This window comes from Argiope bruennichi, chromosome 2 (genome assembly GCF_947563725.1).
Source record: "Argiope bruennichi chromosome 2, qqArgBrue1.1, whole genome shotgun sequence".
NCBI classification, from domain to species: domain Eukaryota; kingdom Metazoa; phylum Arthropoda; class Arachnida; order Araneae; family Araneidae; genus Argiope; species Argiope bruennichi.
Window position 1 is genome coordinate 144,192,785 of NC_079152.1, and position 24,148 is coordinate 144,216,932.

Genomic DNA, 24,148 nt, shown 5'->3' on the forward strand with positions numbered 1-24,148 from the left:
TTTGACATTTTTTTTTTATATCAAACATGAGTATATTGGTTTACACCAGAAAAAATGAAATACATTTTATTTATTTAGTTTTCCTAATTTTACTATAATGAAAGGACGAACTATGATATACAGTTGCTCAACACAACAATACTTCCTACCAAAAATTATTTTTGCATTTTTCTATATTATTCTAAACATACAGCATTAAAATTCAATCTGTATTGTATAGTTTTCATTATATAATGTGAATTCTATTATATTTATTATATACAAAAATACAATCTGAAATTGTCTTATTTGGAAATTTATTTTTATGCTTAGGCTATATATTAATTAGGTGTGTGTATATATATATACACACTGACAGATTAGCATCCATTTACCAGTGATACACAGAGCGAAAAAGGGCAAGAAAGAGAAAACATTTTCTCCAGTGTTTATATACTGTGAAATTTTGATAGGAATTTCTTTACATGTGTAATTTTATGTAGATTAATTTAGGTATCCTTTAAAAAGAGTTTGCTTAGCTAGATAATTTTTTATCCCCTCACTCGAAGTGTGGGAAATGCTGATTTAAGAATTGTTGCATTAATTAAATAAGTAGAATTGGATCAGGAAATAAGAGAATATTTCAGAATAAAGTTAATATTGGCTAAATTAAATTAAAAATCAGGAAATTATTTAAGTTAAAATTGGATTTTAAACCTATTACATATATATATGCAATGATATTAATCCAAATTAATTTCCATAGTTTTATCTTAATTTAGCCCATAGTAACTTCATTCTAAAATATTCTCTATTTCCTGATCACATTCCACTTTTTCTATTTAATTAATTCAAGAGAAGCTTTGTAGAATGCTTAGGTCGGTAATTCACACGCTCCGCGTGAAGGGATAGAAAAATGTCCAGCAAGCACATTCTTTTTAAAAGATTCCTGTGTTTCCCTTACTTGTGATTGACATGTGTCAGAAATCTATCAGAATCTTAATATATTAACACTGTGAAAAATTATTTTCCCTATCAATATCTCATGCTATATAAGACGAACAATTTATTTCTCGCTTTTTCCCCATTTCTGCTTTTGTGCCATGCTGTGGCAGACATTGTCTTGTCCATGCCTTCTTGTAAATAAATTATGCCTTCCCAGAATGGATTATAGCATCCAAAGTCTCTTCCTTATCTTTGAAATTACCTTCTGCTTTTAAAAAATATTATGCTTACATTATATATATATTCTCTTTTTAGCAATGAAAAATATAACATAAAATAACAAATAGCTGTAAATATGTTTGCATATACAGTAAAAGATTATCTGGAAAATAAATTTATATGGAATGTTGAAGATGAATAAAATGCCCACTGTTACATTATTGCCTTTTATTATATTTTGGATTTACTATATTTTACTGCTGTAACCATCAAACTATTAGCCATTATGTAAATTAATATTATAATAATTTGATAAATCATGCTTCAGTATCTTCTGCTATCTAAAATTAACTGTTTTAACACAAATATAGCCATTTCTACAACAGTGAAGCTTTGTTTTGAATTTTATTGATCTAATCGGAAAAGCCTTAACAATAGTCTTTATAGTATTAGACAGTGATGATGTTTATTCTAAAATTGATGTTGTTTTTTCCCCCTTCACTTATTTAATCTATTCCTATTTAAATTTGATAAACTTCTATATTTTAGTACATTTTTGCAAATACAATTTTTTTTTTTATTGTTTTGAGAAATAATTTGAATTTTTGCTAATAATTGTTCTATAACTCCTAAGGAACCTGCAGGTTCTGAAAACCAAAAAATATTAAAATATATCTTTTAGAGTGATGCTAGAGTTAAAATAAATTGCTAAAATCGTCACAGGTTTTTAAAAAGAATTCATGTTTAGTGAATATTTGAGTTCAGAATTGCTTTCTATGTTAAAGACAAAATGTAGGGATATTGGCGATACTGTTGTATCAAATGTGAGGTTATAAATTTAGTAAAACTTTTAAGTGCACGAACTTCAAGATTTTTTTTTTCATTATTTTTTTGTAATTTTACATTTTAAAATCATAATGTGAAAATATTTTTCTGAGGTAAAGTGGTATTTTCTGATGATACAGAAAATTTTATACTGTTTTATAAAGGACACTGCCTAAAAGTTAATATTTACACATAGAGAGTTATTCATGAGTATAGAATTATGTTGGACAAGAAAATTATTTTAATATGAAAAATTCATCATATCTGGTTTCTAGTCAATTTCTTGTAAATATCAGAAATGCTTGTATAAAATATAATCCATGCATGAACTGGATTTAGCTTTATTTATTTTAAAAACATGGTATAATAAAATTATATGCATTTTTTTTTTTTTTCAAAATTTATCTGCACCTTTAAATCCAATTCAGGAGTATAGAAATTTTTGTACATGTGATAATAGAATTTTTCAATAGCTAAGTATTAAATAATACAATGATAAAAGTGCATTATAAAAACTTGTGTCCTGAACAATAATTTACATTTCATAATAAATAACAATCAAGACTTTTCGATTATTATATCTTTATATACCATAAACAAAATTGCATAGCTTGTGGATAAATACAGTCTATGAAATCTAAAAATTACAAAAACATGTACAGAAATTTACATCATCTCACTACTATATACATATTTATAAATCATCTAATGCTGGCAGAGAAAACTCTTGTATATTTATAACACATAAATGATGTCAGTGGTTCAAAAAAAAGGTGTAAAACTATATGATTTTTATGTTATACATAGAGATGTAATTAAACTATCTGAAAATATTCAATGGAATAAAGATAGAATTGCAAAACATAGAAAGTATTATTAGCACAACATTTTAAATATACTTTCAATTCATTCAAGCACCACAATAAATTGATTTCATTTACTGAGCATTACTTCACTTCACTTTATTTTATTTCAAATTGTCAAGGTACGATTTACATTTATTACTTGACAACTACACTGAATTGCAGTCAAAGTGTGGATAAATATTACCTTCCTAATCTCTTGGCTTTGTATGAAATGTGATATTTGCTAACAACATTTTTTTTTTATTTACAGCATTTAAAATAATATATAAGCTATAGGCTTAAAAAAGAAACATGAATTACAATAAGTTAGCACTTGTGGCGTAATTTACATTTTGACATTTCCTTATTTTTAATAAAATGCATAAAACTTATATAATTGTCCATGTTAAAAAAGCACCTTAAGATACAAGAAAAATATCATAACATTTATATTTACAGATTTGCAATAGTTTTAATAATAATTTATCTTTTAGAATTAAATTACTTTTTTTTTTCTATTTCATTTGAATTAGTCCATTACTGTTCAACAGCAAACATGAAGGAATGTTCCAAAAATTTTCTTGCATACTCCCTTTAAAAAAGGCCTTTCTACCCTTACATGAAAACTGGCATAGGCCATGAGTACTATGACTGTTCAGACTTTTATTAAAAAGAAATCAGAGAAAGGGTGACAAAACAAATGGAACATCTCTAACCATTGCATAGAACAGCAGTCCCATGACTCTGAGCATTTCGTCTTTCATACTGTAATGGAGAAAACTTAAAACAAATTTTGTATGTCTTTTTTCTGTTGTTGATTTATACATTTGAATATATGTATATGTAATGACAAAGATAAATTCAATTTGATATGTGATCTGATGACTGAAATTTCATTTTTGTATACAATTTTGGATTCAAAAAACAAATCTATACTGTAGATGCTAAGATATCATATGAACTTTTATCTCATACTGTACATGTTTCAGTTATTATGTTCACTTATACTTGAAAGATAACTTTTAATGAAATAAATATTTTAAATGAATTTACCAGTGTTTTTTGTTATAAGAAAACTACCTTTTTAACTAAAAACTGATATCATATGAAAAAAAAAATGCCATTTAATATTATTATAATAATATTAACATAATATAAATTAAAACCATAAAACAGATTTCAAATCTTAAATGCACAAAAAATACTGATATTTTTTCTTCCAATAAGAAAAATTATATTAAACCACCTTTATTAGATTTTTATCTTAAAATTTAAAAAAAAAATGATATATCTGTACAAAAATTAATTTCAAACATTTTCAATAATACGAAGACAATACATTAAATTTGATTATAAATTTTATCCATGCAAATACCATCTCAACTGAATTTCAGGAGGAAAATCCTTGTTGTTGACTTCTCCACTGAAAACAGTTTATGTCATTCCTGTTTTAATTATAAATGATTGCTGTAGTCTGAATGAAAAGTCTATTAGGGGTCTCTAAAGATTGGCATAATATTTACCTTTTAACTAAAATTTATTTATAGCAAAGTAATTCATTAAATAATGTATATGCCTGCCTGCATTAGATTTAAAAAGTTCTAAACAGCATTATTTCCTTCTTTTGGTTGCATATCTTGACTTTCTGTTCTAGTACCATTTTGAGTAGTGTTCCTATGTTCTAAAATGCCATTCCTTTCATGACCATATTGAAATTTAATTCTCAATTCCCCAATTTGAGTTTTTGGAAGAATATCTGGTATCCATTCAACTATAAATGGTGTGGGCTCCTTCTGATCTTGAGTTAAGTTACCTAAAAACAAAAATTTTTGTATTCAGAATGTGAAAATATTCTACTGATTAGATAATTTATTTCTGATCCAAAGTTATAAAACTTCATTTTTCATGTGGTAATTTTTACAAATCTATTAATAACAAGTGAAATGCAAGTTATATTTTTAATTAATAAACTAGCCACCATCTGGCCTGCTGGAAATACTGGTTGTGCTTAATTAAATCTCTTATGTATAACTTCAAGATTCTCAAGAAAGTAATTTTCAAAGTTCAGGTATCATTTATCTATGACAAAAATGATGTTTTTTAATGTAATGATGGAATTTAATAACAGATGGATCTGAGAATTAATTTAGATAATAGTATAAACATAAATATTTAAGTGAGCAAATTTTTATGAATTTTTATTTTAATTCTGGAAAATAAGGGTAGAAAAAAATTACTTTTAAAAAAATTGAATTTAGATAATTTATTCCACAGTTTTGCACTAGGATAAAGCAGGCCAGACAAGTGAAGCCCTGCCTGCTCCACCCTTATTATGCTACTGTACACTTGCACATAACCTTGAAAATGGAATCAGATCCCATGACATCATAGTGTCAGTAATAATTTTAAGTGTTTGTGTAATCTATTTTAGCTTGCCCATTGTCTTTTGCAATAATACAATTACACTTTCAGATTTAATGCAAATAGCACAAATGATTGACAGAATTTCACCTTTCCTCAACAATGGAATAAAATCAGATGATTAAATATTTGATGAAACAATAATAAATAAATAATGAAATATATTACTGAAAATTATTTTCTGAAATTGCCGAAATTCAGAGAAAAAATTACACAGTTAATTAATTAGTATTCTCTAGTCAACTATATAAGCTATAGAGAAGTTGGGCATGAAATGGCATCTTGTTTTAGGATTATAAAAGTCAATCATGGCACAATTCTAGTTTCTAACTTTAAATTGTTATATCTATCATAAGAATTTGAATGAATCTTATTTCTATTTATTATAATTCATTTATAAAATTACAACCATACAAATAATTATTAAATTCTCTAAATTATTTTCCAGATACAGATTTTCTAACATTTTAATGCAATAGCTACACTTACCCACTTTCAAAAAAGTTTTCAATTCTAAGGGTTTAATTAAAAAATTGTTCATAGTCTTTCTATAACTTTGAGCTTCTTCATCATCTTTTAAAGGTTGGTATGGGACATAAGTGCCATCTCTATTTTCAATAAAACTTCTGGTAACTTCCAATGGAACCTGAAATATATACACTTGCTTCAATTATATGCAGGTTAGGCAAAAATTAAATTTTCAAATATTTCATAATTTTTTCATTATATTCCACTTTTTTTAGTCCAATAGAAGTGAACAGAGAAAATTGTATAAAATTAAATATTTCTTGCTATGTCAATTTTAATAATAACCATAAACATCTTCAATTCCGTAAAAAAGTTATATATAATACAACAAAAAATATTATTTTTATATTATATGTTTTATTTGTCTTATCTACATAACCAAAAAGATTTTCTTATTATTTGCAATATTATATTCCAACAGATTTCTTTTTTCTTTTTTTATCACAATGCAGAAAAACAGTTTTTTATTCTTCGTATATGATAAAAGTGTATAAACAGAAATAAATGAATAAATAAATTTATGAACTCTTTAAAAAGGTCCTTAAAAGTAAATGGTATATTAAAATAGTTTTAGAGTTGAGACTGATTTAAGAAAAGTGATTCATTAAGTTTATTAGGCAAAATTTATTTGATTTGTTAATACTTCAATAACAAATGAAGACACTTCATTATGGCATGAGATTTAAAAAAGAATTAAAGTTACATAAAATACATTATTAATACATACATTAAAATACATTATTAAATTTACATAAAATATACATAAACATAAAATAAACATACAAAATACATAACATAAACATACATAATAAAGCGCACATAACTGAATACAAAAAATTGATGTGTTTGGTGGTAAGAGAATACACACATCCCAGAAATGATTAAAGGGGCAATGAATATAGCATATGCATCTCTGATATCACAAATTATTAGAAAAGAACCCAATAAACTTTAACCCTTTGAAATCCTCCACACATTGAAATCAAATTCTTTAAAAATCCAAAACGACCAAACTTAAATATGAATGAAGATAATTTCTACTAGATGAACAAGATAATTCCTCTCCCCTAAATGAAATTTATTGTTCCTTTGCACCATGGGTGAATCTTGTACTATCATATTCCTAACATCTGAATCTACATTGGCTATAAAAAGAAGATGCACAAGTTATGATTATATTTTGTAATTTTACTAGAAGCTCCATTTTTCAATGTTCTGTATGTTAATAATTTGTAATTTACCAAAAGACAAATATGAAACAGAAACACAATTTTAAATTTTAATGAGCATGCACATACTATTTCAAAATCATTCTATAAAAATTTAATCATTTGAAAGGTCTCTTTTTTCATTTATAAAATTTATTAATCTAACTAATTTGCTTTAAATAATGTAATACATTTTTAAAATTTGAAGGAATTTTTTAATTTATTTTTTAAAAAACTCATTTTTAGAGCAATTATCCAGATTTATTTATTAGTACCACCTAAAAAAGAATAAAATTCTAGTATTAAAACTTATTATATATGAAGATATATATTAAAAAAAAAATAACGCCCTTTCAAATCCCTCAATATATCTATTTAATTTTTTTCATTATTTAATTTAATCTAAAAGATTAATTATCACAGCTTATATATTTTGCTTTTCTAGGTTAGGATATAATGCAAGCACAAAATTTAAATGCACTTAATCGTAATGCTATTTAGCAGAAACAAAAAAAGGTTGTACGAATACAATAAAGGGAAATTACAATTATAAATGAATTAAAAGATGTACACTCACTTGTGGTGTGTCAAAGATGCGTTTTACATGTAGTACATTAGTGAATACCCAAGTATACTTAGAAAACACACCTAAAGGTAAAGAATCTTTGGTGCAAAACCCCACGACTGAGTTTGGAAGTCGTTTCTTTTTTGCACCAACAGAAAGTCTTTTATGAAGAATATCAAAAAATACTTGTGGTACATGAAAAACTAATGGATCTGGAAATCCTGAAATAAAGTAAAAGAATCAAAAACAAAGAAATGAAAGAATCAAAAACAAAGGGAAATATCTTCATTCATAAATAAAAATTACAGAAATGAAAAGATAAATAATTTGAAAAGAAAAATCTAAGATTTTATATAATATATTTATTTTTAAGAGAGTGAAAAATAAGATATGCATTTATATTGAATTAATCTCTATGATATGTATGTTTATTTTATGAACACATATTCCAATTTTAGTAAAAAATGCATATCATACAGATTTTATTGATTTATTTTTGTTCTTTTTTGTTATCGTTGTTCAAATCATATACAAATTCAGTTTAAAAAAGCTTACAACAACAACAACAAAATTATATATTTAAAAATATTTGTAAAATAAAATCTAATATATTTGTAATCCATTGAAGAAATTAGGAATGTTATATATTCATTTGATTTATTATGATTGCAATAAGAAATATAATAAGAACAATTGTTTTATAATTTGAGTTAAAAACGATCCTCACTAAAAAATTTTAATGAATTATTACATAAAATTATGATTAAAACAAAAAATTGTGGCATAAATAAGATTTATCTTTGTATTTTTTAACCAATCATATTTTTAACAAATTTGTTAACTTATTAATAATTAAATTTTCAAAAACTACCTGCTTTTTATTAAAGATTTAAAAAAAAATTGCATTATTTCAAGCACTAAAAAATAATATCAAAACAAAAATACAAAAGCTGCATCTACATCATTAAAACATAAAAAACAAGACAGAATTAATTATTGTTTGAAAAGATATGGTACTTTGCTTCAATATGATCAAACAGCATTATATACTTTTTAAAGTGTGTATAGGAACCAAATGAAATTAAAAACAGCATAGTTTTCCTTAATGAAGGTGCTAAGTAGGTACCATAATAGCAGCAAAACACTTTTTAGAAAACAATTCTAGGAAGCAGCTATTTCATCTTGAAAAATTATACATAAAATAAATCATAGATTTGTATAAGAAGAAAAGGATTGAAAGACAACTGCTATTATATGTACTGTTGCAAGAATAACTTGCAGCAAATACTTTCAAACTAATTTAAAATCTAGGCAAAATATTCACTTCTTTTCACAAATGAAAGAGCTTATGCTCATTTTATGGTTTTTTAGAACCATTGAAAAAGTAACTACTGAATCATGATTTCATAATATGTCTATAAATTTCAAGCCCAAATTTCACGGGATCTTATCTTCCAACAAAAATTGTTCTGGATCTGATATCATCATTTAAATCATATGGGTTGATAAAGATACTATTTTTTTTTTCAAGACTTTAAAAAAATCATTCAAGATTTCAATTCTTAAAACCTTGTTTCCAATTCAGTTTCACTGCTAGCATATTTGAAATATTTTTAAAATGGTAAATTTCAAAAATTAATCTAATCATGTCCAATTTAAACATAAGAAAACTAAATTGTTTGAAATTAAAAAATTGATTAAAATGTTTTTGAAACTGAATCAATGAGTTCAATGTAAAGTACAATTATTATTTTATTACAATTCTGCAACAATCAGTAAAAAGTGCAAAACACTGATTGCTATAATGCTGAAAATATGTCATAATATTTTGTTTTTAAATAAATCAATTACCATCTTTAAATTTAACATCTGAGATTTGTGATATGAAAAGTAGCTTCTTCCCAGATTCATAAAAGCTGCAATGAAATTTTAGAAAACATACCATTAAACTGGTAATGCATAGTTTGATTGATACGTTCTGTCACGCTAGCAAGCCATTGTTCAAATGAGAGAGCAGCTGTAGTTTCTGAAGGAGAGGAATCCAAAACTGGGCCTATAAAAATAAAAGTTGTGATATTATTTTTTCTACAAGTAAATATAGTTATAGTTCATTTAACTTTATAAAAATGACTTTGACATTAGACATTTAATTTTAAAAGCTGTAAGTATTTTTACTGTTTTGTGTCTAAAATATCAATTATCAACATATCAGTCACAATACAGTAAATAAAAATTTAAAAAATAAAGTAAATAACAAAACAATAAAAAATGCTTTCGTTGAATATTACCAAAAAAAAAAAATTCAAGTTTATCATCCTTTCTTATAGGTCCATGCAAATATTTTTTTCATTTTATTTTCATAGATTAGTTTGTCTATTTAACTTTTTAAGTCAAATAAAAATAATTATGAGATTTAAAAAAAAATAGTTTTGATTTTGTCTGGCTCAACAATATAAGTAAAATTTGAAGCAGTTCATATTAACTGGATTTTAATATAAGATAACACACCAAGTAAAATTCCAATAGCCTAAATAATTAAGGCATTTAAATGCTGTAACATTAAGCATCATAATTTACAATTTTTATTTTTTTAAATCAATAATGAATTATTAAAATAAAGATTAAGAAATCTTTGCCTATAAAAATCAATCAAAAGCAACAATTGATTCATTCAAATGCTGGACAATAATACTGAATTTAAGTAGTTTCAGAGTTAAATACAACAAGAAAAATAATTTTCTATACTGAAAAATAAACTATATTTAAGAAAGTGAAAGCAAAGTAGCAGTTCTTGATATTGTTGCAAAGAGAAAACATTTTTGAATTTGTTTCACATTTTTTAAAGTGAAAATGGAGGAATATCATGCTCAAAGTTTTAAACTATGCTTCTGCCAGACTAAGTAGTAACTTTTAAATAAGCATTTTATCTATAAAACTCTAAAAGACTTCACAAGTTTATGTATTATTGAAGTTTTTTCCCTAGTCATGATCAATTAAGTACAATGTTATATCACAATTTAAATAGATAAAACAAATACTGTTTCATTTTAAAAATTTTACTTTTAAATTTCCAAAACAATAAAAGTCTTTTTAATCATAATCATTATCAAACATTACATTGCTGCTTAAGAAAACAATAACAGAGATTATCTAATTAAGAATTAAAAATGACTTAAATTAACATTATTTTATTTTAATATTTAGTTAACATTTTTTAATGTTTATTATTATTTTTTTTTTTTTGACACTGTCGTGGCTGGTTCATGAGTGCTTTGAAAAAAAATTAGGCAAATAGAAAACTTAACAGATTTATTTCAGATTCGTTCGAGTTACTCTGCTCAGTAACTCCTTCTCCACCAAGAGCCAACACTCGAATGACATCACTCTTTGAATTACACTCGCGCTAGTTGCCTAGCGCCATCTATGAACGTTTATTTTCTTAACGCTTCAAAATCCAATCACTACACCCCCAACGTAAGAGTAGTGTTTATATGAAAACATAAACATACCTCTGAATTAAAATTATGAATTGGATTTTAAAACGTATCTAATAACATCAAATTATCCAAATAAAAATAAACACAAATGCAAAGTTAACTGGAATGAATAACTAATTACTAACAAACATTTAAGAAAGCAACGAGGTAAAATAAGAAATGCACAATTGAATATAAATACCATCTTGATAATAAGAAACTCACTTATATAATCATAATTAAGAAAGGATTTCACTTGATAAACATTACTCAAATAATATTTCAAATATAACCAAAACTGCTGAATTAAAATTTATAACAAACACTAGAAAAAGTTATATTCCTGTAACCAATCCTATTTCAAAAAGTTTTGCACATTATACTCTTAAACTTGCGAATACCAATTATTCAACATATTAAGAAAATGATAATAACAAAAAAAAACATTAAAACAAATATACATAATATCAAGCATAAATTATTATTATTTTATAGTCACTAATCCCATATTGATATATAAAACAGAAAAATGATATTAGTACTAAAAAAATGTTTTTCAGTCTATTTTGGTAATAAACGTGACAGGGCATCAGCACGCGGCATTTTAGAACCAGGGCAATGTTTTAATGTTATGTTGAATCTCTGCAAGGCAAATACCCACCTTTGTAGTCGAGATGACTGAGGAGCGCACTTGGTCAGATAAGGAAGGGGGTTATGATCGGTAAAAATGTGGATCTCGGATCCAAACACAGGGGTTTCAAACTTTTTCAAGCTCCAAACTATAGCAAATGCTTCCCGTTCGATTGTCGACCAAGATTGTTGGCTTTTGTTTAATTTTTGACTTGCATAAGCGATAGGGCACATTTTTCCACCAACAGTCTGTGATAAACACGAGCCAATCCCGATTGACGAGGCATCACAATAAATCACAAAGGGTTTGCTCATATTCGGATTGTGTAGAGTAGGAGCGTGTAACAATGCTGATTTTAATTTTTCAAAAGCAACACTATGCATTTCACACCACGGTAATACATCAGGGCTTCTTTTCTTTGTTAGTTCCGTTAATGGAAAGGCAATCTCGGCGAAATTCGCAATATAATCACGATAATAGTTGAACAGGCCAAGAGCACTACGTAGTTGTTTCTTGGTTTCAGGTACGGGCAAACGAGAGATCGTTTCTAACTTAGCTGGATCAGCTTGATGCTTTCCTGAGCCAATTATATGTCCCAGGTATGAAATTTCAGATTTCGCGAAAGCACACTTTGAAAGATTAACAGTGAATTGCAGCTCTTCCAATCTATCCAGCACCAAATGAAGATGTTTCAAGTGAGAGGAAATATCATTGGAGAATATAGCAATGTCATCAATATAAGCACGGCAAAATTCTCTGTATGGCGACAATGCTTTGTTCATTTCCCTTTGAAAAGTTGCAGCTGCATTTTTCAGCCCAAAAGGCATTACCTTAAAACGATATTGTGCTCTATGGGTCTTAAAAGATGTATAATCCCGCGAATCTTCTTCCATGGGAAGCGAATAGTACCCCTTCAAAAGATCTAACACACTAATCACATTTGCCTGTCCTATGGAATATATTAATTCCGTTGCGTCTTCCATGGGGAAATCGTCGGTTTTAGTCACTGCATTCAAAGCTCGATAATCCACGCACATCCTGATAGATCCATCCTTCTTGTTTACACAGACTATAGGATAAGCAATGTCAGCTGAGCTCTCTTCGATTAGATCTAGTTTTAGGAGTTCTTCGATTTGGGAGTCTATTTGAGGTTTCAACGCTTCAGGAATCCTGTACACGTAGGGTTTTTTCCTTTCTTTATCGTCCTCTAATTTTATCTTGTGATGACCAACCTTTGCAACTCTAACTTGTCCGGTAAATATTGAATGATGATTCCACAATAAGTTCAGGATTTGACATTTCACTTCCTCAGAAAGATGTCGCAAATCCACTTGATCAAATATCTCTTTCCGGTAACATACATTTTTATAACTGGGGGATGAATAAACTTCTCCAAAGTCTGCATCATCTTCAAAGATCATGCCTACAGCATTAATTCTTGGATAGTATTTCCGAATTTTATTTGCATGACAATGCCGAATTTTTCCATCGCTAAGTTTTACTTTATATGAATGTGGAGGGCAATGCTCGATAATTTCTCCAGGACCAGTCCAACGGGCATACAATTTGTTCGATGAATCAGGTATTAATAAATAAACTTGGTCACCTGGCTTAAATTCCTTAGAAGCGGTTCGGCGGTTAAAATATTCTGCATATGCCTGTTGTTTACCAGAAGCGATGAGAGATGCTTCCACTGCAGCTCTTTCTAAGTTTATTTTTTGCTCCTGTAAATAATCCACAACTGATTTCTCCATGTTTAACGGAATGGCAATATCACCACACCAGCTCGATTTTAGAACACTGAGAGGTCCTCGTGCTTCACGTCCATACATCAACTTGAATGGCGAAACACCCGTCGTACAGTTAGGAACTTCCCTGTACAAAGAGCATATACGGAATGTATTTATCCCAATTACTCGGATCAGTTCTGATAATGTGATGGAGTGAATTTTTGAACACCCTATTATATCTTTCTATAAGGCCATTCCCAGCTGGATGGTTAGGCGTCGTAAATCTGGGAGCACAACCTAATCTTTTCATGAATTCCTGGGTTAACTTAGAAATAAAGTTCGTTCCATTATCACTTGCAATAACATTGGGTATTCCAGTCCTCATGAATATCTCCAATAAAGCATCACACGTAGCTTTAGCCGTTAACGAACGAAGAGGGATAGCCTCAGGCCATCGAGAATGCTGGTCCATTAGACATAATACATACTTATGCCGACGAGCAGAAGGGGGTTCAATGGGTCCTATTAGGTCTATATTTACTATCTCAAATGGCAATTCCGGACGGAGAACAGGAGTAATAGGAATTTTATCAATCATTTTTTCCGGACTCCTCAACTGGCATTCTTCACAGGATTTACAAAAGTTTTTAATATCATCTGTCATATTTGGCCAATAAAAACTGTATTTAATTCTTTCACTAGTCTTTTTTAATCCCATATGGCATCCGAAAATTGATTCATGTGCTAATTTAAGAACTTGCTGTCTCTTATTTTTGGGCAAAACCAACTGATTCACTTTTTCGCCTAATATTTTATCCCGGTGGAATATTAATTCATCATTCATAAAAAAGTTTCCTTTTCCAAGGGATAAATTTTTTCTTACTGACAGCAAAGTATCACATTTTCTTTGTTCTTCTTTCAACGCATTAATTTTGTTTTTCTTATCCAAAGAATCGCTTTCATTTCCGATCGGTTGTTCTTCGCTCTGACTAATTCCACAACAAATCATAAATTCATCAAAGCTCTCTTCCATCGGCGCCTCTAATCCAGACGAGTTTTGGCTGCGGCTGTGGTTTATGCTTTCTCCCAATAAATTTAATACAGAGGGGGGGATGATGAATTGCTCTTGAATTCTATCCGTGACAGCTGCAACTATCTCAATAGGCCTGGAAAACCCTTCGTTGTTTTTATCTTTTAATGATATTTGAAAACTCGAAAGAGTAGCGTTAATCCTTTCTCCAAATGCACTTTTTAAAATGATTTTTCCTTTTTCTTCTTGTTCACTCGACACATATTTAGAATTTAAAACTGGTATCATAGCACCTGAGTCAACTAGGGTTTTCAGTTCTCTATTGCCCACACAAATATCAACGTATTGTAAAGGGTTGATATTGAAGCTTTTTTCACCATTAATTAATTCCGACTGAATTTCCGCGGTTAAAATGTCTTCCCGTTTCTTTTCTGCCGCAGATTCTCTCAACTGCGATTTTTTATGTCTATTTGGGCAGTCTCTAGCAAAATGCGACAATCCACAAACGTAACAGTCCCTTGTTACTTTTCTTGAATTTGTAGTTTCGTTTTTATGAAAGTTTTTGTTTCTGAATTCTCGTTGATGCGGGGGTACATATTTCCGTTCCGAAAAATATATCTCTTCTCTTTCGTCGTAGGTTTGATGTTTAGAACAGTTATTCTCTTGATATAGTTCTTTCTTTTTCCTCACACTGTTTGATCGCACATTTTCATAATCATCTAATTTGCTTGCAGTTTCGTTTGGATTCGTGAATTGTGACCAAACATCAATAAAATGTTCTTTAATATCCGTAGGTACTTTTCGCTTTATCTGTTCTGTTATGATTAAACCCGACAAACTTTCAAAAGTAGTTATTTCCAATCCTTGAATCCATTGCTCAAAATAATTTTTAAGTTCGTAAGTAAAATCGCACCAGGTAGTCTCCGGTCTTTTAAAATGAGTCATAAACTTTTGCCTGAATTTTTCCGGGCTGAGTTTAAATCGTTTCACTAATAAACTCTTGATGTGGTCATAGTCCTTAACTTTCTCGATTGGCTCTCGAGCGATGAGTTGGGTTATATCCGTTGGCAATAATCCTAATAGATGCGACACGTAATCTTCTCGTTTTATTTGAGCCCACTCGGCTTGTCTCTCGAACAACAGCAAATATAAACTGATATCACTGTTCTTTTCATCGAATTTTTGCATCACGTGCCTGAGTTCTATCTTGGGAGTTGGTAATTCGACATCCACGGGTACACTGGAATATTGCAGCTTCAGTTTCTCAAGTTCGAATTCTCGTTCTTCTTGTGCCTTTTTCTCCTGCAATTCCCACTCTTCTTTAATTTTTCTTTCTTCAAATTCTCGTTCTTCTTTAATTTTTCTTTCTTCAAATTCTCGTTCTTCTTGCTTTCGTTTTTGATCTTCTCTCTTTTCTATCCTCTATGATAACTATCATTTGTTTCTTCACAAACTCTTCCTCGTAATTTTCACTTCCAATAATTAATTTTTTTAAGTCCACAATTTTCATCTTTAATGAAACAGTTTCACCCAGCTTTTCCGCCAACAACTTCAAATCTTCCTTTTTCGCACTGCCTAGGAAGGCCATATCGATACCGAAAGCACACACCTTTATCAAATAAAGTTCGATTTCAAGTTCGTCAAAAATAGCACTCGATTCTCAATCTGGTCGACTGCGCCAAATGTCGTGGCTGGTTCGTGAGTGCTTTGAAAAAAAATTAGGCAAATAGAAAACTTAACAGATTTATTTCAGATTCGTTCGAGTTACTCTGCTCAGTAACTCCTTCTCCACCAAGAGCCAACACTCGAATGACATCACTCTTTGAATTACACTCGCGCTAGTTGCCTAGCGCCATCTATGAACGTTTATTTTCTTAACGCTTCAAAATCCAATCACTACAGACACTAAATACTATTTATGGGGAAGTATGAAATTATTCCATATTATGGGAAAAGCATTATAGTATTATTCCAAAAAAATATTATTTATGGAAGATTTTTTGCTAATGTACCAGGGAGCTAACCCAGGAGACGAATATTCTTCTACAATAATTCTCAATGATAATTATGAAGGTTACATCTTGATTAAATCTGTCTTTTCAAGTCATCTTTCTAATAATATTCTTTTTCAAATATGCAAAACAGATTTCAGAGAAATCATTTCTTCAACAATACCTATACATTGTTTTAATATAACAATCAAGTGCATACATTTGCAATTCTCAATATTAAAATCACGAAAAAATAATTTCCGATAAAAAAATCACAGAATTATATTTAATTATGAAGCATTTCAATAAAACCTTTCCCACTGTCAAAACAACTAAAAAAAAAAAAAAACTTTTGTCACGATAAAATAATTGTTTGACAACCATTACTTGGCAAAATTATGTATTTAGTATTGTCAAAATGTTAGGAAGAGCCATGCAGTTTGCTCATAACTATTTCTCTGAGTTTCTACTCAACAAGCATTTCTTATGCACTTTATTCTTCCTTTTTAAATAAAATTTAGAAATACCAAAGATAATTTAAAATTAGAAACCCCAAATGAAAAGGTTAGAATTAGAAAATATATTCCACAGAGAAACAAATCAATTTTTAGCTTCTCTGTCTCTATTTTTTACTTACTAGATATGACTGCCTTAGCTCATTGTTCTGGAACTGGATGCATATACTCTCTTTTATCTTATGAAGATTTTATTGGAATTGCAATGCCACTTGACACATGTCTCACACTACACAGCTTAAATTGTGTTGATCAAAAACCTCAGAGGACTAGAAAATTAATGGCTTCAAAGCCAAATATTTTAGGTATTTATAAACAATAAAGTGCGACTATGAATATTATTCCACCACATCAATTATTTCAACAGACAAAAAATAATAATAATAATAACTTGATGGTCAGACATTTTATACATCTGATAGCAATAATAAAGTTTATCTTTTAAAAAAGTATTCCAGCCTTGGAAGCTATTAGACTCGAAAATAATTGCTTTATAAACAAATAATGCTTTAATAACAAATTTCAGAAAATCAATAGACTTTAAAAATATTTAATTGTATGCTTATCTCTGAGTTTATAAGGCTATATAAAATATCATTAACAAAAACATAATAACAGCTGATAAGATGATTAACAGGCAAAGGTATGCAAAGGTATGCATACAAAAAAATGCCTATTGCCAACAATTTTTTCAATGCGGATAATGTACTTACTTTTCTTTTTAACTTCTATATTGCTAACTTTTTTCAACTGTTTAACAATTGCACCACTTTCATTAAATATAAATTCTGTCTCTGAACCTATAATGATCAAATATATAATGATATACTGAGCAAAATAATACATATAATTATGCATTTAATAATAATTTTTATACATACCAATGGGATTATTCTTTTTTCTTTTTGTTGCAGGGTATAAAACATCTTCCATAAAAAATTCCTTGGGATCACCCAATTCACAGTCAAATGTGGGTAGTTCTACAGTTAATTGGAAATTTGCTATATAAAAATTAAATTATAACTAATTAATTCAAAATTGCATTAATACAAATATATTTAAAATTGTTTGTAGATTCATCATTCAAGTAAATTTTCAGCAAATTTTTATTTCCACTCATTAAAAAGTAAAGGAATAATCAGTTATGAGCTAATATTATTTTTTAAAAAGAGGATACAGAAAGTTGAATAAATTCAACTGCAATTCGTGAACAATTCAAATTATTCACCTGAATATTAAAACTTCGATTTATAGATGAAATGAGCATTTAACATTAACATTTTTAAACCTTGTAACACAAAGTTTTTAATACAGAAACACAAACTGCTTTCTCCACTTTTGCATTAATTAAAGGATATGATCTGTAGCTTAATTCTACTGCTTATGTAGTTGTTCAGAATAGAAGGCATCTACAATTATCACGTGATATTTTCCTCATAACCAAACCGTAGATCACTGTTTTAATTGGTAAAAATATTTCATTCTTTCTGTCATTTATGCAAATCATTTTTAACTTTTTTACATTTCAGCTTTAAAATAGCAAATATTTTTTCTATCAATATGCAAATAATATATTTTTTTTATTGTAAATGCATTCTGGTAAAAGTATAATTCAATTAAGGATTCTTTTTTCATATCATTATACACTTCAAAAAAGCTTTGCATTTACAAGATGTACGCTGTGGTGAAAGACATGCAAAACAACACAGAAAATATGTATTTTCTTCACATCCATTGAAACTGTTGAAAAGCAAACAAATTTATTAACTGCTCTTTAACATCAACTGAAGCTGCCTAAAAAGCAGGGAAAAGTAAGAATTAATGTAGCTGTGGTCGGATTGAACCCAGAGGAAAATTGCCAATTATTTAAGAAAAAAAAAAGGGATTTTCCCAAGAGAAAAGTACCTACCGCTGTCAATATATTGATTATAGTTTCAAAAGATGTAAAGAAAGTATGATTGAGTTCTATCTGCTGGGAAACATTTGAGCTCAGATTGTTTATCCCTTAAAATATTGTCAGTCAACCAAACTTATATTTTATAATTTGGCAATGCCAAATTGATATGAACTAGAAATGAAACAAGAAATAAAATCTAAAATTGTGTAATATTCTTAATATTCTATTCAATGCCATGTGCTGTAACAGTGCAAGTATAATAATTTTAAAAATATTTACTAATTTTAAAAGAGTTAGTCCAGCTTTATTATTCATGAATTCCATGAATTCATGAATAATTCCTTTTAATGAATTGGATAGTTTTATGGAAATTCACTTAATATTAGAACAAAAAACTTGAAATATTATTATTAATAGTAATATGCACCTCATTACTTGACTTTAAATGCATCGAAATATTTTAAAGTAATTTTAAATTGTTTATTAATTTAATTAAACTATATTAGATTATTGCAGTTTTATTTTTTTATAATGAAATTCCTTGAAGAGCCATCCTATTAAAGACAAAAATGTTTAAAATTTAATTTTATTTACCTAAACATTAGTAGAAAATATAATTTCTAGAAAACTTTCTAAGATGTTTTTACCCTTTATGCTCAATGGTAAATATGCATGTCATTTTCAGTTTGATAAGAGTGATCACTGATCAAGTGCATTTGTCATTTCTAATTTCATTAATTAATTAGCTAAACATGTAAATTTTATTGTTATCTTATTTTACAATAATAGTAAAATATTAGAAAAAAAGTTCTTTAAAAATTAAAGAATGTCATTATTTTCTTAAAAGTTTAAAAAAAATAGAACAGTTGTTTATTTTTTATAGCCCCTGCAAAACATTGTCAATCAATGAAAACTATCAACAACTTGATAAATGGTAACTCAAAATTGGTAAACTTGGTATAATCTGAAAATTCCCAAGTAACTCAGAAGATATAATAAAGCTTGCCCTTGGTATTCTTAGCGTAATCCAAAAATTTCCAAGTAAACTTGAGGGAGGGGGGCTCTATAAAATTAAACAAGCACCAAAAATAAACATATATTAAATCTTTACTGAGCATATAATTAATTATTAAATTCCATTCCAAAACCATAACAATACCTCTTCTAATTAAGTAACTGGAAAAAAAAGTCTAATTTTAATAACAAGTAAATATGTGATTTCCATTTCCATTATACCTCTTAAGAGCATTCTTAATACCACAGTTAAAATTATCAAAAATAGCAAAATTTAAAGCTTTATAACTTGTTAGTGTGAAACATACTTTACAGAGCACTTTTTGCAATATCACTAATAGGGCTGGTTAATTGTTCAAAAATTTACATTTAATAATTTGTTTGGCATTACATTTATTGGCAAAACAACATAAAATTCAATTATCTGCTCATTTTTAAGTATTTTCTTTCACTAGAAGCTTATGCTTATCTTTCACAATTTAGAAAATAGCTACTGAGCTACATTTAAAAAGAGAACACTGTATATTTTTTAATTTAATTTATTAAACTAATACAATTAAATTAAGCACAGAGAAGGGATCTATCAGATCTATAATCTAATTTCCATATACCACACCATTAAGAACACTTGAGCATGGATTATAAAGGGAATCAGATCTGAAAACTATGATTTCATCAAATCTATACAGCTTAAATAGATATTTTGTTGAAATTTAATGATATACATTTGTATGAAAAGTTTTCATCCAAGAATTAAAAATAAATTTGAACAGTAATAAACAGACTATGAATGCATCTAATAATAAGGTAAATTTCTATTAAAGGCAAATGTTTTTTTTAAAATTATATTTAGGATCTCATTGAACTATTTCAAATATTATTACAATTGATTCAAAATCATATAATATATTATTATAAATTATTGGCCCTAAATTTTGTAGAACAATTGATCAATACTTCTGAAATTTTATTCTTCTTCTTTACTAGTTAGTGATCCTATGCTTTACCAACAGAAAATAAAAATTAATTGTAATGGAATAATAATTTAAAAATATACATATATCAAGAAGCATTTGTAGAAAGCTGCTTATAAAATAAAATATCTATAAATCAGGTCTATTGAAATCTTATTTAAAAAAAATAACCAGACAATTTTAAAATTAATTCTAAAAATATTATTTTTTTTCCTTTACTAAACTAAATTTATTAAAAAAGATAAGGAAAAAACAAAATATTACAATTTTAATCAGTTAAGTAAAATTTTACATTTATTAATTAGAAATTTTTGCTTCGATTTACTATAATTATAATGATAAAAAATTTAAACTTAATTAATAAATAATGATTCATACCTGCAGATTTTAAAAATACAGACTGAACAACTGGCTTAAATTCTTCCATTAGTTTAGAATTACTGGCAAAAGCACAAACACACATGTAAAAATGCAAACATAGCTGTTTTTCTCTTGGTGCAAAAGGCTTTGTCATCTGGAAGAAAAATGTACTTTAAAATATATGTAAAGTTTCATAATGGAAATATAAGCAACATAGATTTTAAATTTACAAATATGGTATACAAAAAAAAAATTAATAAATTTAATCTAAAATCAAAAGTTAAACCCAAACATATAAATCCTAACTCAGTTCCATAACAAATTAAATACAAGGATTAAAAGATACAAAGCAATTAGAATGAAATTTTATAGATTTTGAAATTAAAATAAAAATGATAATAAATAACAATACAATCATATTTGTTCTTATCACAATTTGTATAAATGTTTCATGAATTTAAATGGAGTTTTTGAATAACAAAGTAAAATAAAATAGTGTTAAAGTAAGAGTAAAGGATTATAGGGTAGTATTTTCATGTCAACCTCTTAATCAAATATGTCATTAAAAACATGAAATATACATAAAAAAATTGTCTTCATTGTATGTAGGTTTATTTATGCTACTGGTATAGAATGAAGCATTCTTTTTAATTAGTCTTGAAAACTCAAACATAAAAAAATAACAATCAATTAAATCATTTGTTTATATAAATTCAGAAAGTAAAACTATCACAGGAGGAGGGGGAGGGGAATGCTATTTATAAAATAGAAACAATTTTTTTTACCTGAGGTTGGCAGCCACATAGAATTTTAAACTTGCGTGCATTTTTACCAGGTTCAAATATAGAAAAATGCAAATATCCTAAGGGGTGCAAGTCATCTGGGATGCATTTAGTAACCATTGTGTTTTTAGTTATTCTTTGCACTAGATGTTCTTCAGGTTTTGACACTAAGGAACAGATCTGTTGTTTGACAATTTCAGAAATAGGCAGACTTTTTAAAGCATTCTTTTTTAAAATCAAAGGTTCAGCTTCTGTAACACAATTTACAACTGAATGAGTGTGTGAACATGGATTAAGATTTAAATGCAATGTTCCAGTGTCTTCTACTGGTTTCATACAACTAACAGCATAACAAGTTGCAGCACTTCTCTTAATGATAGTTACTTCTGCTTCATCCTGTAAGGCTTCAATACCTTCTATTAAAGGGAGATGTACGAAACATCGACTGTCTTCATTGATATCTCCAAGTTTCACTGAGTATATTTGCAAAGGTGAACCACTAACTATTTTCACAGCATCTACTTCAGGCTCAGGTTTTCGTTTTTCTTTTCCCATCTTAAAAACTAATTTACAATCTTTATTTTTGCATGAAAGTCCCCTGGTGCCATTGTAAGTCCCACATTTTGGACATTTACGTACTCCTCTTAGAGTTGGCTTTCCTAAGTCTTCAAAAAGATTTTTGCTTTTGTCATTCATTTTTGTTAGTTGTTAATCTGTAAAGAAAAAAAAATATATACATTCTTTCTCACTGCATATCTTATATATGACATTTTAAGTATACAATTGCTTAAAATTTCCATTTCTTGAAAATTACTTGAAGTTACAATTTTTTGAAAATTTCCAAAATCAATCATATCAATGCAAATGAAATTCAACAAAGGCAAGAAATAAAAACAAAAGTAAATAAATTAAGATTGAGTAAGATGTAGTAAAATTCATTCAAAAATTTCACAACCCTGATTAAAGAAACAAATATAATCACATTATTTCATCTATTTATTCTTACTATTGGCAAAAATAAATTTATGTTTTTTATTAGAAAAAAAAAAGGGAGGGCAATATTAAAACTTTAGAGATTGTATCAAAAAAATTATAAAAATTAATATTTTGGGAAAAGTTTCAAAGATATAATAACTAACTAATCATAGATGAAAATTTAAGAATTATGCAGGAAAAAATTATTAAAATGCATAGTTTTGGAAATATAATTATTTTTATAATTAAAAGGATACAAAGTCCTTGAAACATTTTTAAATTAAATGGTGTAGTAAAATATGGTTCACACAAAAAATATGATGCATTTTCTCTTTATTATTTATTTATTTTGCAAATAAAAATAAATGTTATGTAGCATATTTATAGTAATTCCATTATTCTATCTTATCCTTTGGATACAAAATGGCAATGCCTAATTAGGTATGCATCCCATAGTGCATTGTGATTGTAATGAGAATGAGATGATATGCTGTTCTGTTAAGCTGTGTGCATGAATGTCTTGTCTTGTTTCATCTTTGTGTTTGTTTAGTGTGAATGTGATTATTAAAGAAATTTTCCATGAAACATACATCTTGTTGCTTCCTGCACGGATCATAATAATCTACATCCCCCTATATATTAAAAATATTTAAGTATTTTCAGAGAATTTATTTCATCACACAAAATATTCATCTTGCATAATCCATATTTTAATGTTTCATATACCATTTTTATCTTAAACAACATTCAAATGATATTGTAATTTAATCAACATGTCTGCTAGTACTGATTCTGGAAGGTAATGAATCACATGTTTCCAGATTATTTGAAAATTCTTAAAACCTAATATCTTCTTTGCATGTGTGTTGTCACTTTACAGGTTGGACCATTTAATATACATTTACCAAATTCAATACAGATATACTTTAGAGAGTGAAAATGCGTAATTCAAAGTGATATTTTTGAAATTTAAATTAGAATATTAATGAATTTAAAATTGAGCCAAATATTAATTTTTTTTAAAAATGATTTTTGGACCATTTTAAAAATTAACTTTTTAATAATGCAATTTAACTGTGATGCTATATTTTTCTAACATTTGTCATTAAAAAATTTTGTTGTATAATTTTTAAAAATAGATTAGAACAAAATTAGGAACTAAACTGTTTAAACAATAAGAAAAAAATTTACATCATAAGAAGAGTTTTAGTGCAACTTGCATTCTTCTAAACCAATTA

The 24,148-nt window shown here is 27.5% G+C and overlaps 1 protein-coding gene across 1 annotated transcript; it reads right to left on the reverse strand.

Moving 5' to 3' along the window:
• Nucleotides 1-4,089: 4,089 nt before the first annotated feature.
• Nucleotides 4,090-22,643, reverse strand: LOC129962369 (uncharacterized protein C2orf42-like; the record flags this gene model as incomplete). The annotated part of the gene is made up of 8 exons (XM_056076116.1): nt 4,090-4,626; nt 5,724-5,880; nt 7,548-7,756; nt 9,478-9,588; nt 17,622-17,708; nt 17,790-17,909; nt 21,172-21,307; nt 21,939-22,643. Coding segments are annotated over 8 exons (1,737 nt in total), but the record flags the coding sequence as incomplete, so codon positions are not given.
• Between the last annotated feature and the right edge of the window lie 1,505 nt (nt 22,644-24,148).